Here is a 14930-nt window from a genome sequence, read left to right on the forward strand (position 1 = left end):
GTTCACAGGTTATCCTCTGCTCTATCTCGGACCACTTTCCTGTGGCTCTGTTGTGTATGCTTTTTGAAATTCCCAGGTATATACATGCCCTGCAGTTTCCCACCCCACAGTTTGGTACTTTGGTACTGACTAGAATGTCTTTCAGATTCCTACCCCTTTTGAATGATGAGACAATGGTGTATTGTCCCAGTGCCCCCGCTTCCATTTTCAGTTCTTCAAAGCGTGTTTTGACAGTACTGTGAATATTCACTGCCATACCACTGTATCCCGTTAACAAGGGTAGCTTCCATATTGTGATGCTCTGTGGTCGGGGATTTGTGATACTTTTCAGAAAGTCAGATTTAATGTGCCTAAGTCTCCTTCTGCTGTAGCCTCTGTGTCTAAGTGCAGAGCAGAGGATGGTTGTGGCCTGCAGGAAGTCCTCCTCCCTCATGCAAATGCGGTGAAACCGGGTCAGCTGTCCCTTGACAATGCCTCTGAAGGTGTGTTTAGGATGGTGGCTCCCTGTGTGTAGGAGGGTGTGTGTGTCCGTGGTTTTAAAGAATACCTTGGTAGCTAGTTTCTGATTGCCATTTTCTGGTGCTAATTTAAACACTGTAGTGTCCAGGAAGTCAATCTTCTCTCTATTGGTTGTGGCTTTAACCTTAATGGATGGATGGTGAGTGTTTAGGATTTGAATAAATTCCTCTAGCTCCCCCTTTGAGTGTGTCCACACTCCCCAGATGTCATCCAGGTATCGATAGAGACACATGGGTTTTTTCAGACAATTTGGATAGACTGTTTCCTCCCACCAAGCCATGTATATATTGGCATAGGCTGGAGCAAACTTCTTTCCCATTGCTGTGCCCTTGACCTGTAGGTAGAATTTACCATCGAATTCAAAGTCATTTTTAGTCAGGCTGAGGTGAAGGAGTTCTAGCAAGGCCTCGTCTGATCTCCCTGGCTGAGGGTTCTTCCGTAGGATGTCCCTCACTGCCTCTATACCCCTGTCCATTTCGATATTGGTGTACAGGCTTTCTATGTCCATGGTGAAGAGTATGGCCTCAGGGGGCACTGACCTGGAATGTCATATCACTGACAAAGTGATACGTGTCCTTGATGTAGCTGGGGTGTTTCTGCGAGAGTCGAGTAAGGCTGGCATCAATGAACTCCGCTATCCTGTATGACTCACTGCTATAGTCTGACACGATGGGTCTGCCGGGTGGAATTTCTCCCGGTGCAGTCCATGAGTCTGGGTTCTTGTGTATTTTGGGAAGGATATAAAACTTTCTTGCTCGTGGCTGTATCCCTGTCAGGTACTCCACTAGCTTCCCTTTGAGGTACCCAGCCCTTTCCAGTTCTTGCAAAATATTCCTAATTTCCGTGTGTGTTTCCCAGTATATGAGCTCCTTTAGTTTCGTGTAGTGCTCCGTGTTGTTTAATTGTCTGTGTGCTTCAAATAGGTATTGCTGTTTGTCCATGATAACTATGCTGCTCCCTTTATCCACAGGTTTCATAACAATGTCCATGCTTTGCCTCAGCTCTGTTAGGGCTGCTCTCTCCTTCCTAGTTAGATTGGGCTTACCCTGTACTTCCCTCTCCCTCTCTATTATCTCACCCAGTGTGCTCTTGAATTCTAGAATAGCTTCGGACCTGTACCTTCTTTTGGGCATCCAGTCTGAGGGAGGGGTGAAAGGGGTCTTTCTAAGTTCTGACTCACCAAAATAGTCGCCGAGTACCAGTCTCCAATAGAACTTATTCATGTCCCTCTCAGTCTGCTCGTTATGGAGTTTTGCAGTCGGTACAAAAGTCAGGCCCCTGTTCAGAACCTTTTGCTGGGTTTCTGTAGGGGTGAACGTACGGGAGGGTTAGGTTGAGATTTTGGGGGCAGTGGGCGAATCAGCCCTCTTGTGCTTTTTGATCTCGTCACTTGCGATTCAGTTTCACGCGACCCTGCCACTTTGATCTGGCCCACGCCTTCATTAACCAGGTCCAACACTTGCCTTTGCTGAATCTTGCCCCTCTCGTCATAGGATATCCGGTTTGTGGGGGTTTAGCAAGGGTTAATCAGGGTGTGCTTAGGTTTTGTGGGGCTGAAGTCAGGGCAAATCAGAAGTTGCCTAGGGTTTGTGGGGGTGTGTGCCCTTTTTGGACATTAGGATTAGGTTTGAGTGTAGGGCTGGTGGATGTATATGTTCGGCTGGGAGAGGTTTGGCTGCAGAGTTTGTATCTTGCCCCTCTTGACATAGGATATCCAGTTTGTGGGGGTTTAGCAAGGGTTAATCGGGGTGTGCTTAGGTTTTGTGGGGCAGAACCCAGGGCTAATCGGGGAGTTGCCTAGGGTTTGTGAGGGTGTGTGCCCTTTTTGGACATTAGGATTAGGTTTGAGTGTAGGGCTGGTGGATGTATATGTTTGGCTGGGAGAAGTTAGGCTGCAGAGTTTGAAGTATGAGCTGCTATGTCAGCTAGGCTTGTATAGGGGAGTCAGGTTAATCTGGCCCATGCCTTTCATTATCGTGGTCCGACACCACTTGGTTCAGCGAACCGGGTGTGCACTGGGGCACATCGTCAGTAGTGAACATTCGGATCGTCGGCTGTTTCAGCCTTTAATCACACAACAGCCTCCCCGAAGTGGCCCAACAGTGTCCGACTCAGACACTGCTTGTGTTTTCCCCAGGGACCAATAATGAGAGGCATGTAATTCTGAGGGTAATGATATTTTTAAATATCATTACTTGGCATCTGTATGCCTGGGATTGCATGGGTTAAGTTAACAGTGTTAACTGGGCATTCAGCGGAACTGCACCTGAGTTTAGCACTGACTTGTCTGTCATCCCCATCTGGGGTTTCATTTACTGGTTCTCTCTCACCTTGTGTGTATCTGGGCTTTCTTATTGGCCTTTCGTGGGCCAGGAGAATGAAGAGCGTGTCACTGGAAGGTTAGGTGGCGATTATGCGGGCAGTGGGCGAATCAGTCCTCTTGTGCTTTTTGATCTCGTCACTTGAGATTCAGTTTCGCGTTAGGGTTAGCTTGAGATTATGTGGGCAGTGGGTGAATCAGCCCTCTTGTGCTGTTTGATCTTGTCACTTGAGATTCAGTTTAACTCGACCCTGCCACTTTGATCTGGCCCACGCCTTCATTAACCAGGTCCAACACTTGCCTTTGTTGAATCTTGCCCCTCTCGACATAGGATATCCAGTTTGTGGGGGTTTAGCAAGGGTTAATCGGGGTGTGCTTAGGTTTTGTGGGGCTGAAGTCAGGTCTAATCGGAAGTTGCCTAGGGTTTGTGGGGGTGTGTGCCCCTTTTGGACTTTAGAATTAGATTTGAGTGTAGTGCTTGTGGATGTATATGTTTGGCTGGGGGAGGTTTGGCTGCAGAGTTTGAATCTTGCCCAACTTGACAGAGGATATCCGGTTTGTGGGGGTTTAGCAAGGGTTAATCGGGGTGTGAGGTTTTGTGGGGCCGAAGCCAGGGCTAATCGGTGAGTGGGCTAGGGTTTGTGGGGGTGTGTGCCCCTTTTGGACTTTAGGATTAGGTTGGAGTGTAGGGCTGGGTGATATCTACGTTTGGCTGGCAGAGGTTAGGCTGCAGAGTTTGAAGTACAAGGCTTGTACAGGGAAGTCAGGTTAATCTGGCCCATGCCTTTCATTATCGTGGTCTGACACCATTTGGTTCAGTGAACCGGGTGTGCACTGGGGCACATCGTCTGTAGTGAACATTTGGATCGTCGGCTGTTTCGGGCCTTTAATCACTAGACAGCCTACAGAAGCGGCCCAACAGTGTCAGACTCAGACACTGCTTCTGTTTTTCCCAAGGACCAATAATGAGAGGCATGTAATTCTGAGGGTAATGATATTTTTAAATCTCATTACCTGGCATCTGTATGCCTGGGATTACATGGGTTAAATTGATAGTGTTTACTGGGCATTCAGCCGAGCTGTACCTGAGTTTAGCACTGACCTGTCTGTCATCCCCATCTGGGGTTTAATTTACTGGTTCTCTCTCGCCTTGTGTGTATTTGGGCTTCCTTATTGGCCTTTTGTGGGCCGTGAGAATGAAGAGCGTGTCACTGAAAAGTTAGGTTGCGATTATGCGGCCAGTGGGCGAATCAGCCCTCTTGTGATTTTTGATCTCGTCACTTGAGATTCAGTTTCACGTGACCCTGCCACTTTGATCTGGCCCACGCTTTCATTAACCAGTTCCAACACTTGCCTTTGTTGAATCCTGCCCCCCTTGACATTGGATATCCGGTTTGTGGGGGTTTAGCAAGGTTTAATGGGGGTGTGCTTAGGGTTTGTGGGACCAAAGACAGAGTTAATCGGGGAGTGCCTAGGGTTTGTGGGGGTGTGTGCCCCTTTTGGACTTTAGGATAAGGGTTGAGTGCTGGGCTGGTGGAGGTATATATCGGGTATGTGGGGGTTTAGCATGGGTTAATCTGGGTGTGCTTACGTTTTGTGGGTCTGTGTGCCCCTTTTGGACTTTAGGATTAGGTTTGGGTGTAGGGCTGGTGGGTGTATATCTGGTGGATATATATATCGGGTTTGTGGGGGTTTAGCAAGGGTTAATCGGGGTGTGCTTAGGGTTTATGGGGCTGAAGCAAGGGTTCATCGGGAAGTGCCTAGGATTTATGGGGTTGTGTGCCCCATTTGGACCTAAGGATTAGGTTTGAGTGTAGGGCTAGCATTAGGGTTAGGGTTAGGTTGCGATTATGCGGGCTGTGGGCAAATTAGCCCCCTTGTGATTTTTGATCTCGCCACTTGAGATTCAGTTTCACGTGACCCTGCCACTTTGATCTGGCCCACGCATTCATTAACCAGGTCCAATACTTGTCTTTGTTGAATGTTGTGCCCCTTGACATAGGATATCCAGTTTGTGGGGGCTTAGCAAGGTTTAATAGGCGTGTGATTAGGGTTTGTGGGGCCAGGGCTAGTCGGGAAGTGCCTAGGGTTTGTGGGGGTGTGTGCCCTTTTTGGAAGTTGCCTATGGTTTGTGGGAGTGTGCCCCTTTTGGAATTTGCCTAGGGTTTGTGGGGGTGTGTGCCCCTTTTGGACTTTAGGATTAGGTTTGAGTGTAGGGCTGGTGGATGTACATGTTTGGCTGGCAGAGGTTAGGCTGCAGAGTTTGAAGTATGAGCTGCTATGCTGGCTAGGCTTGTACAGGGAAGTCAGGTTAATCTGGCCCATGCCTTTCATTATCGTGGTCCGACACCACTTGGTTCAGCGAACCGGGTGTGCACTGGGGCACATCGTCAGTAGTGAACATTCGGATCGTCGGCTGTTTCAGCCTTTAATCACTAGACAGCCTACAGAAGCAGCCCAACAGTGTCCGACTCAGACACTGCCTGTATTTTTCCCAAGGACCAATAATGAGAGGCTTGTAATTCTGAGGGTAATGATATTTTGAAATATCATTACCTGGCACATGATTGCCTGGGATTGCATGGGTTAAATTGAGAGTGTTTACTGGGCATTCAGCAGAGCTGTACCTGAGTTTAGCACTGACCTGTCTGTCGTCCGCATCCGGGGTTCAATTTACTGGTTCTCTCTCTCCTTGTGTGTATCTGGGCTTTCTTATTGGCCTTTCGTGGGCCGGGAGAATGAAGAGCGTGTCATTGATAGGTTAGGTTGAAATTATGCGGGCAGTGGGCTAAAAAGCCCTCTTGTGATTTTTGAACACCTCACTTGAGATGCCATTTCACGTGACCCTGCCATTTTGATCTGGCCCACCCCTTCATTAACCAGGTCCCACACTTGCCTTTGTTGAATCTTGCCCCTCTCGACACAGGATATCCGGTTTGTGGGGGTTTAGCAAGGGTTAATAGGGGTGTGCTTAGGGTTTGTGGGACCAAAGACAGAGTTAATCGGGGAGTGCCTAGGGTTTGTGGGGGTGTGTGCCCCTTTTGGACTTTAGGATAAGGTTTGAGTGCTGGGCTGGTGGAGGTATATATCGGGTATGTGGGGGTTTAGCATGGGTTAATCTGGGTGTGCTTACGTTTTGTGGGTCTGTGTGCCCCTTTTGGACTTTAGGATTAGGTTTGTGTGTAGGGCTGGTGGGTGCTTCGGGTTTTGTGGGTGTGTGTGCCCCACATTAGGGTTTAGGATTAGATTTGATTGTTGGGCTGGTGGATGTATGTATCGGGTTTGCGGGGTTTAGCCAGGGTTAATCGGGGTGTGCTTAGCGTTTGGGGGTCCGAAGCCAGGGCTAGTCGGGAAGTGCCTAGTGTTTGTGGGGGTGTGTACCCCTTTTGGAATCTGCCTAGGGTTTGTGGGGGGGTGTGCCCCTCGCATTAGGGTTAGGTTGGGATTATGCGGGCAGTGGGCTAATTAGCTCCCTTGTGATTTTTGATCTCGCCACTTGAGATTCAGTTTCACGTGACTCTGCCACTTTGATCTGGCCCACGCTTTCATTAACCAGGTCCAATACTTGCCTTTGTTGAATCTTGTTCCCCTTGACATAGGATATCCAGTTTGTGGGGGTTTAGCAAGGTTTAATAGGGGTGTGTTTAGGGTTTGTGGGGCCAAAGCCAGGGTTAATCGGGGAGTGCCTAGGGTTTGTGGGGGTGTGTCTGTCCCTTTTGGACTTTAGGATTAGGTTTGTGTGCTGGGCTGGTGGAGGTATATAGTGGGTATGTGGGGGTTTAGCAGGAGTCAATCGGGGTGTGCTTAGGGTTTGTGGGGGTGTGTGCCCCTTTTGGACTTTAGGATAAGGTTTGAGTGCTGGGCTGGTGGAGGTATATATCGGGTATGTGGGGGTTTAGCATGGGTTAATCTGGGTGTGCTTACGTTTTGTGGGTCTGTGTGCCCCTTTTGGACTTTAGGATTAGGTTTGTGTGTAGGGCTGGTGGGTGCTTCGGGTTTTGTGGGTGTGTGTGCCCCGCATTAGGGTTTAGGATTAGATTTGATTGTTGGGCTGGTGGATGTATGTATCGGGTTTGCGGGGTTTAGCCAGGGTTAATCGGGGTGTGCTTAGCGTTTGGGGGTCCGAAGCCAGGGCTAGTCGGGAAGTGCCTAGTGTTTGTGGGGGTGTGTACCCCTTTTGGAATCTGCCTAGGGTTTGTGGGGGGGGTGTGCCCCTCGCATTAGGGTTAGGTTGGGATTATGCGGGCAGTGGGCTAATTAGCTCCCTTGTGATTTTTGATCTCGCCACTTGAGATTCAGTTTCACGTGACTCTGCCACTTTGATCTGGCCCACGCTTTCATTAACCAGGTCCAATACTTGCCTTTGTTGAATCTTGTTCCCCTTGACATAGGATATCCAGTTTGTGGGGGTTTAGCAAGGTTTAATAGGGGTGTGTTTAGGGTTTGTGGGGCCAAAGCCAGGGTTAATCGGGGAGTGCCTAGGGTTTGTGGGGGTGTGTCTGTCCCTTTTGGACTTTAGGATTAGGTTTGTGTGCTGGGCTGGTGGAGGTATATAGTGGGTATGTGGGGGTTTAGCAGGAGTCAATCGGGGTGTGCTTAGGGTTTGTGGGGGTGTGTGCCCCTTTTGGACTTTAGGGTTAGGTTTGAGTGTTGGGCTGGTGGATGTATATATATATATATCCGGATTGTGGGGTTTAGAATTGGTTAATCGGGGTGTACTTCGGGTTTGTGGGGCTGAAGTCAGTGTTGATCATGGAGTGCCTATGGTTTGTGGGGGGGTGTGTCCCTTTTGGACCTTAGGATTAGGTTTGAGTGTAGGGCTGGTGGATGTATATGTTTGATCCAGTTTGTGGGAGTCTAGTAGGGGTTAATCGGGGTGTGCTTAGGTTTTTGTGGGGCTGTGTGCCCCCTTTTGGACTTTAGGATTAGATTTGTGTGTAGGGCTGGTGGATCTTTATGTTTGGCTGGGAGGGGTTAGGCAGCAGAGTTTGAAATATGAGCTGCTATGGTTAGGGTTTGTGGGGCTGAAGCCAGGGCTAGTCGGGAAGTGCCTAGGGTTTGTGGGGGTGTGTGCCCCTTTTGGACTTTAAGATTAGGTTTGTGTGTAGGGCTGGTGGGTGCTTCGGGTTTTGTGGGTGTGTGTGCCCCGCATTAGGGTTTAGGATTAGATTTGATTGTTGGGCTGGTGGATGTATGTATCGGGTTTGCGGGGTTTAGCCAGGGTTAATCGGGGTGTGCTTAGGGTTTGTGGGGCTGAAGCCAGGGTTAATCGGGATCCGGTTTGTGGGGGTTTAGGAAGGGTTAATCGGGGTGTGCTTAGATTTTGTGGGGCTGTGTGCCCCTTTTGGACTTTAGGATTTGGTTTGTGTGTTGTGCTGGTGGGAAGATATCCGGTGGATGTGTATATCGGGCTTGTGGGGGTTTCGCAAGGGTTTGTGGGGCTGAGGTCCGGGCTAACTGGGATGTGCCTAAGGTTTGTGGGGTTTTGTGCCTCTTTTGGACTTTAGGATTAGGTTTGAGTGTAGGGCTGGTGGATCTACATGTTTGGCTGGCAGAGGTTAGTCTGCAGAGTTTGAGATATGAGCTGTTATCCCAGCTAGGCTTGTATGGGGAAGTCAGGTTAATCTGGTCCATGCCTTACATTATCGTGCCCTGGGACACATCGTCAGTAATGCACCCTCGGATCGTCAGGTTTTTCGGGCTTTTAATCATTACTGAAGTCTGGGCTAACCGGGATGTGCCTAAGGTTTGTGGGGGTTTGTGCCCCTTTTCGACTTTAGGGTAGGGCTGGTGGATGTTTATGTTTGGTTGGAAGGGTTTAGGCTGCAGAGTTTGAAATATAAGTTGCTATGCCAGCTAGGCTTGTATGGGGAAGTCAGGTTAATCTGGTCGATGCCTTTCATTATCGTGTCCTGGGACACATCGTCAGTAATGCACTCTCGGATCGTCAGGTGTTTCGGGCCTTTACATTAGACACCCTCCCCAAGACGGCCCCGCCAAGGTGATCAAGCTTGGCGTGTGTGTTACCCCTGGACCAGATAATGAAAGGCATGTAATTGTGCGGGTCATGCTACTTCTAAAGGTTTAATTCCAGGGCAGCCTAGCTTTTTAGGCCTCGTTCAGGCCGTGCGGAGAATAAGTCTGCAGTGTTTCAATCCATCTCCTCTCTGCTCTTTTTCTTTGGGCGTTTGTCCAGTTTATGTTAGTTTCCAGGCCTACTATTTTTAAGAAGTACGCCCCATGTTCCTGGAAGTGTCTGCTAACCGGTCTGTTTTGGATACCCCTTCTGATGTTACTGAGGTGTCCCGTGAGTCTGGTTCTCAGGCTGTTACCCGTCTCCCCTACGTATATAATATGGCATAGTGTGCACTGGATTGCATATACTACATTCTTTTGTTCACAGGTTATCCTCTGCTCTATCTCGGCCCACTTTCCTGTGGCTCTGTTGTGTATGCTTTTTGAAATTCTCAGGTATATGCATGCCCTGCAATTTACCACCTCACAGTTTGGCGCTGCTCGTACTTTGGTACTGACTAGTATGTCTTTCAGGTTCCTACCCCTTTTGTAGGCTGAGACAATGGTGTATTGTCCCAGTGTCCCCGCTTCCGTTTTCAGTTCCTCAAAGCGTGTTTTGACCGTCCTGTGAATATTCACTGCCATACCACTGTGTCCCGTTATTAAGGGTAGCTTCCGTGTTGTGATGTTCTGTGGTCGGGGATTTGTGATACTTTTCAGAAAGTCAGATTTAATGTGCCTAAGTCTCCTTCTGCTGTAGCCTCTGTGTCTAAGTGCAGAGCAGAGGATGGTTGTGGCCTGCTGGAAGTCCTCCTCCCTCATGCAAATGCGGTGAAACCGGGTCAGCTGTCCCTTGACAATGCCTCTGAAGGTGTGTTTAGGATGGTGGCTCCCTGTGTGTAGGAGGGTGTGTGTGTCCGTGGTTTTAAAGAATACCTTGGTAGCTAGTTTCTGATTGCCATTTTCTGGTGCTAATTTAAACACTGTAGTGTCCAGGAAGTCAATCTTCTCTCTATTGGTTGTGGCTTTAACCTTAATGGATGGATGGTGAGTGTTTAGGATTTGAATAAATTCCTCTAGCTCCCCCTTTGAGTGTGTCCACACTCCCCAGATGTCATCCAGGTATCGATAGAGACACATGGGTTTTTTCGGACAATTTGGATAGACTGTTTCCTCCCACCAAGCCATGTATATATTGGCATAGGCTGGAGCAAACTTCTTTCCCATTGCTGTGCCCTTGACCTGTAGGTAGAATTTACCATCGAATTCAAAGTCATTTTTGGTCAGGCTGAGGTGGAGGAGTTCTAGCAAGGCCTCGTCTGATCTCCCTGGCTGGGGGTTCTTCCGTAGGACATCCCTCACTGCCTCCATGCCCGTCCGTTTCAATATTGGTGTACAGGCTTTCAACGTCCATGGTGAAGAGTATGGCCTCAGGGGGCACTGACATGGAATTGACTGTCTGGACAAAGTGATATGTGTCCTTGATGTAGCTGGGGTGTTTCTGCGAGAGTGGATTCAGGCTGGCATCAATGAACTCCGCTATCCTGTATGACTCACTGCTGCAGTCTGACACGATGGGTCTGCCGGGTGGGATTTCTCCCGGAACAGTCCATGAGTCTGGGTTCTTGTGTATTTTGGGAAGGATATGAAACTGTCTTGCTCATGGCTGTGTCCCTGTCAGGTACTCCACTTGCTTCCCTTTGAGGTACCGAGCCCTTTTCAGTTCTCGCAAAATGTTCCTAATTTCCGTGTGCGTTTCCCAATATATGGGCTCCTTTAGTTTCGTGTAGTGCTCCGTGTTGTTTAATTGTCTGTGTGCCTCAAATAGGTATTGCTGTTTGTCCATGATCACTATGCTGCTCCCCTTATCCACTGGTTTGATAACAATGTCCATGTTTTGCCTCAGCTCTGTTAGGGCTGCTCTCTCCTTCCTAGTTAGATTGGGCTTATCCTGTACTTCCCTCTCCCTCTCTATAATCTCACCCAGTGTGCTCTTAAATTCTAGAATAACTTCGGACCTATACCTTCTCTTGCGCATCCAGTCTGAGGGGGGGGTGAAAGGGGTCTTTGTACTTTCTGACTCACCGAAATAGTCAGCGAGTACCAGTCCCCTATAGAACTTATTCATGTCCCTCTCAATCTGCTCCTTATGGAGTTTTGCAGTCGGTACAAAAGTCAGGCCCCTGTTCAGAACCTTTTGCTGGGTTTCTGTAGGGGTGAACTTACGGGAGAGGTTCACGATGGTCTCTCCCAGTTGTGGACCCTGCCTCTCTTGGCTTTGCCCCCACTCTAGTTTAAAGACTGCATCCACCTCTTGACTATTGTCTGGGCTGTGCTCTCAGTCCAATGGATATGGTCTGTGTCTACCTTAAACTGCCTCGCCGGGATTGCAGGGATATGATCCTTAGTTCTAATAACCTCGTTCAGTTGGTCCAGGGTCGCCCGTTCTGCCTCTGTCAAACTGCGGCTAAAGTTTAATTCTGGCACCCAGATACTGGCATGGGGAAATTTAATGCTGGCCATTCTCAGTAGTTGTTGAAGCTGTTTAATAGCTGTTGTTGGTTTGTGGGACCTGTTGTTTATTCCAAAGGAAAGGATGACCTTCTTAGTCTCTGGCTGTGGCTCTAACTTTTCCAGGATAGCAGTGGCATGGACGAATTTGGCCCCTGGAAAGCTGTCTAATTGAATATCCTTGTTGGGGCATCTTTTAACCCTGGAAATGTTAGAGTCCCCTATGATTAGTATAGGTTTAAGGGGCTGATGCACCATCAATAACTCACACTGAGACGTAATGCGAGATATCGGCTTTTATTGATTGGAAGAAGGAACCAGGAGTGAGTGTCCATCATACTATGTCCTGGAGACTGAGGCCGAGCGTCAGGCCTCAGATCGCCTTTATACAGGGGCCTGTGGGAGGAGCCACAGGAGCAGTCAGCAGGGGGCGTGTCCAGACAGGCACATAGTTCACCACAGGGGCCTTAGTTCCCAAGTTACATTTTTCTGTTTAGAGTTAGGATGCCTCATTATTTGACCCCCTGGTTGTTGCAAATGGGGTTTACCTGTCCCTTGTCCTGCGACTCTCGGGCTGGGGTGGAAGACCTACTCGGTCCTTGTGCCCTGGCTCCCCTTGTCCCCCTTGTCTCTCCTCCCCTTCGAACGGGTGTGGGATGGGGTGCCGCTTCTCCGGAGTCCCGGGTCAGGGAAGTCGTGGGGGTGGCAGGTTGGGGCTCCTGCGCCGCTAGGTTGGATTGCGTCCTCTCGGAGGGGCTCGTGGGTGGGGAAGGGCGCCCTCGGTCCCTTCTCCGTCTCTGCGGCAAGGGCAGTGGGGCCGCATCGGTATCTCGAGGGTTAACGGGCTCGAGCACCCTTGGGTGGACAATGTCGGTACTGCCACTGCACGTGTTGCTCTGCACGCGTGCGTTTCCCAAAACGTCCCGCAGTACAACAACTGGGTTCAGGTTTGCTTTACCCTGTGCCGACGGACCAGGTACCGTCCCCGGGCGGTCTTTCCCCGGGGCTCGGGTGTGACACGGGTCGGGTCCTGGCGAACCCAGAAACCGTCCCTGGAGGTCGAGGGTCCGTTCCCCTCCTGTCCCTGGGATGCGGCCTCTGTGGTCAGTGGGAAGGCCTGGGGTCCCCTGTGGGTCCGTTCCGCAACGGCTTGCCGTTCCAGCCCTGGTCCCGAGACCAGATCGAAAATATGTTTCTGGGCCATCTCCAATTTGATTTGCAATTTGTCTTTTAATTTTCATTTGTTCCAGATTACAGCTTTGGCGACCGCTTCCTGTAGGCGATCAATTAAATTCGATTCCAGAAGCCTTAGTTCCAATTCATGCAGGCTACTCTGGTAATGTCCAATTAAAATTCGTCTTGTTTCTTTAGCCCAATCATCCGCATTCGCAGCAATTTTGCGAAGCGTTTCCTGCGAAGGGTTCACAGGCCTAACAAATTTGGTTAGTCTGTGGGCCTGCTTCATGATTCCCTTTGGTGGTTGGGAATGTTTTTCCAGAATTTTCATGTGATGAAGGGTCTGGACCATTTTATAAATAAACCTGACCGTGGTTGAGAAGGAATCCCAAGGGACACTGGGGTTCTGGTAGTAACCTGGGTGATTCACTCGCCCACGTGGCAGGTATCGAAATGCACAACCTCTCCTGTCTTTGCCTTTCCACATCGTTAAGACAATAATGTAAGTAAGACAGTAAGTAAGACAATAATGTTCCTACCGCTTGTCTTGCGTCTGCGATTTCGACTCCAGCGAATTGCCTTCAATAAAGCGTGATTCCCGACCGGGAGGTCCAACTCGACTCTCGTCCGTCACTCGGGTCTCCTGTGGAGTCTCCCACATTAGGGTTAAGTTGGGATTATGCGGGCAGTGGGCTAATTAGCCCCCTTGTGATTTTTGATCTGGCCACTTGAGATTCAGTTTCACGTGACACTGCCACTTTGATCTGGCCCACGCCTTCATTAACCAGGCCCAATACTTGCCTTTGTTGAATCTTGTTCCCCTTGACATAGGATATCCAGTCTGTGGAGGTTTAGCAAGGTTTAATAGGGGTGTGCTTAGGGTTTGTGGGGCCAAAGCCAGGGTTAATCGGGGAGTTTGTGGGTGTGTGTGTGTCCCTTTTGGACTTTAGGATTAGGTTTGTGTGCTGGGCTAGTGGAGGTATATATCGGGTATGTGGGGGTTTAGCAGGAGTCAATCGGGGTGTGCTTAGGGTTTGTGGGGCTGGAGCCAGGGCTGGTCAGGAAGTGCTTAGGGTTTGTGGGGGTGTGTGCCCCTTTTGGACTTTAGGGTTAGGTTTGAGTGTTGGGCTGGTGGATGTATATATATATCGGGATTTTGGGGTTTAGAAAGGGTTAATCGGGGTGTGCTTAGGGTTAGGTTGCGATTATGCGGGCAGTGGGCTAATTAGCCCCCTTGTGATTTTTGATCTCGCCACTTGAGATTCAGTTTCACATGACCCTGCCACTTTGATCTGGCCCACGCTTTCATTAACCAGGTCGCACACTTGCCTTTGTTGAATCTTGCCCCTCTCGACATAGGATATCCGGTTTGTGGGGGTTTAGCAAGGGTTAATCGGGAAGTGCCTAGGGTTTGTGGGGGTGTGTGCCCCTTTCGGGAGTTGCCTAGGGTTTGTGGGGGTGTCTGCCCCTTTTGGAATTTGCCTAGGGTTTGTGGGGGTGTGTGCCCCTTTTGGACTTTAGGATTAGGTTTGAGTGTAGGGCTGGTGGATGTATATGTTTGGCTGGCAGAGGTTAGGCTGCAGAATTTGAAGTATGAGCTGCTATGCTGACTCGGCATGTACAGGGAAGTCAGGTTAATCTGGCCCATGCCTTTCATTATCGTGGTCCGACACCACTTGGTTCAGCGAACCGGGTGTGCACTGGGGCACATCGTCAGTAGTGAACATTAGGGTTAGGTTGGGATTATGCGGGCAGTGGGCTAATTAGCCCCCTTGTGATTTTTGATCTCGCCACTTGAGATTCAGTTTCACGTGACCCTGCCACTTTGATCTGGCCCACGCTTTCATTAACCAGGTCCAATACTTGCCTTTGTTGAATCTTATTCCCCTTGACATAGGATATCCAGTTTGTGGGGGTTTAGCAAGGTTTAATAGGGGTGTGTTTAGGGTTTGCAGGGCCAAAGCCAGGGTTAATCGGGAAGTGCCTAGGGTTTGTGGTGGTGTGTGTCCCTTTTGGACTTTAGGGTTAGGTTTGAGTGTTGGGCTGGTGGATGTATATATATCGGGTGTGTGGGGTTTATACAGGGTTAATCGGGGTGTGCTTAGGGTTTGTGGGGCTGAAGCCAGGGTTGATCGGGAAGTGCCTAGGGTTTGTGGGGGTGTGTGCCCCTTTTGGACCTTAGGATTAGGTCTGAGTGTAGGGCCGGTGGATGTATTTGTTTGATCCGGTTTGTGGGAGTCTAGTAGGGGTTAATCGGGGTGTGCTCAGGTTTTTGCGGGGCTGTGTGCCCCCTTTTTTTGACATTTAGGGTTAGGTTTGTGTGTAGGGCTGGTGTGTGTTTATGTTTGGCTGAGTGGGGTTAGGCTGCAGAGTTTGAAATATGAGCTGC

General features: G+C 49.5%; 1 protein-coding gene across 1 annotated transcript; it reads right to left on the minus strand.

Annotated features, from left to right (window-relative positions):
* Window positions 1-659: 659 nt before the first annotated feature.
* Window positions 660-13156, minus strand: LOC132397466 (uncharacterized). The gene is made up of 2 exons (XM_059976298.1): window positions 13081-13156; window positions 660-1822 (listed from the first exon to the last, which is right to left on the minus strand). Exon 2 carries the CDS (start codon window positions 1740-1742, stop codon window positions 1044-1046), a length of 699 nt encoding a protein of 232 aa, XP_059832281.1. The 5' UTR covers window positions 1743-1822; window positions 13081-13156; the 3' UTR covers window positions 660-1043.
* Window positions 13157-14930: the final 1774 nt, after the last annotated feature.

Source organism: Hypanus sabinus, chromosome 7, assembly GCF_030144855.1.
Source record: "Hypanus sabinus isolate sHypSab1 chromosome 7, sHypSab1.hap1, whole genome shotgun sequence".
Classification (NCBI taxonomy): domain Eukaryota; kingdom Metazoa; phylum Chordata; class Chondrichthyes; order Myliobatiformes; family Dasyatidae; genus Hypanus; species Hypanus sabinus.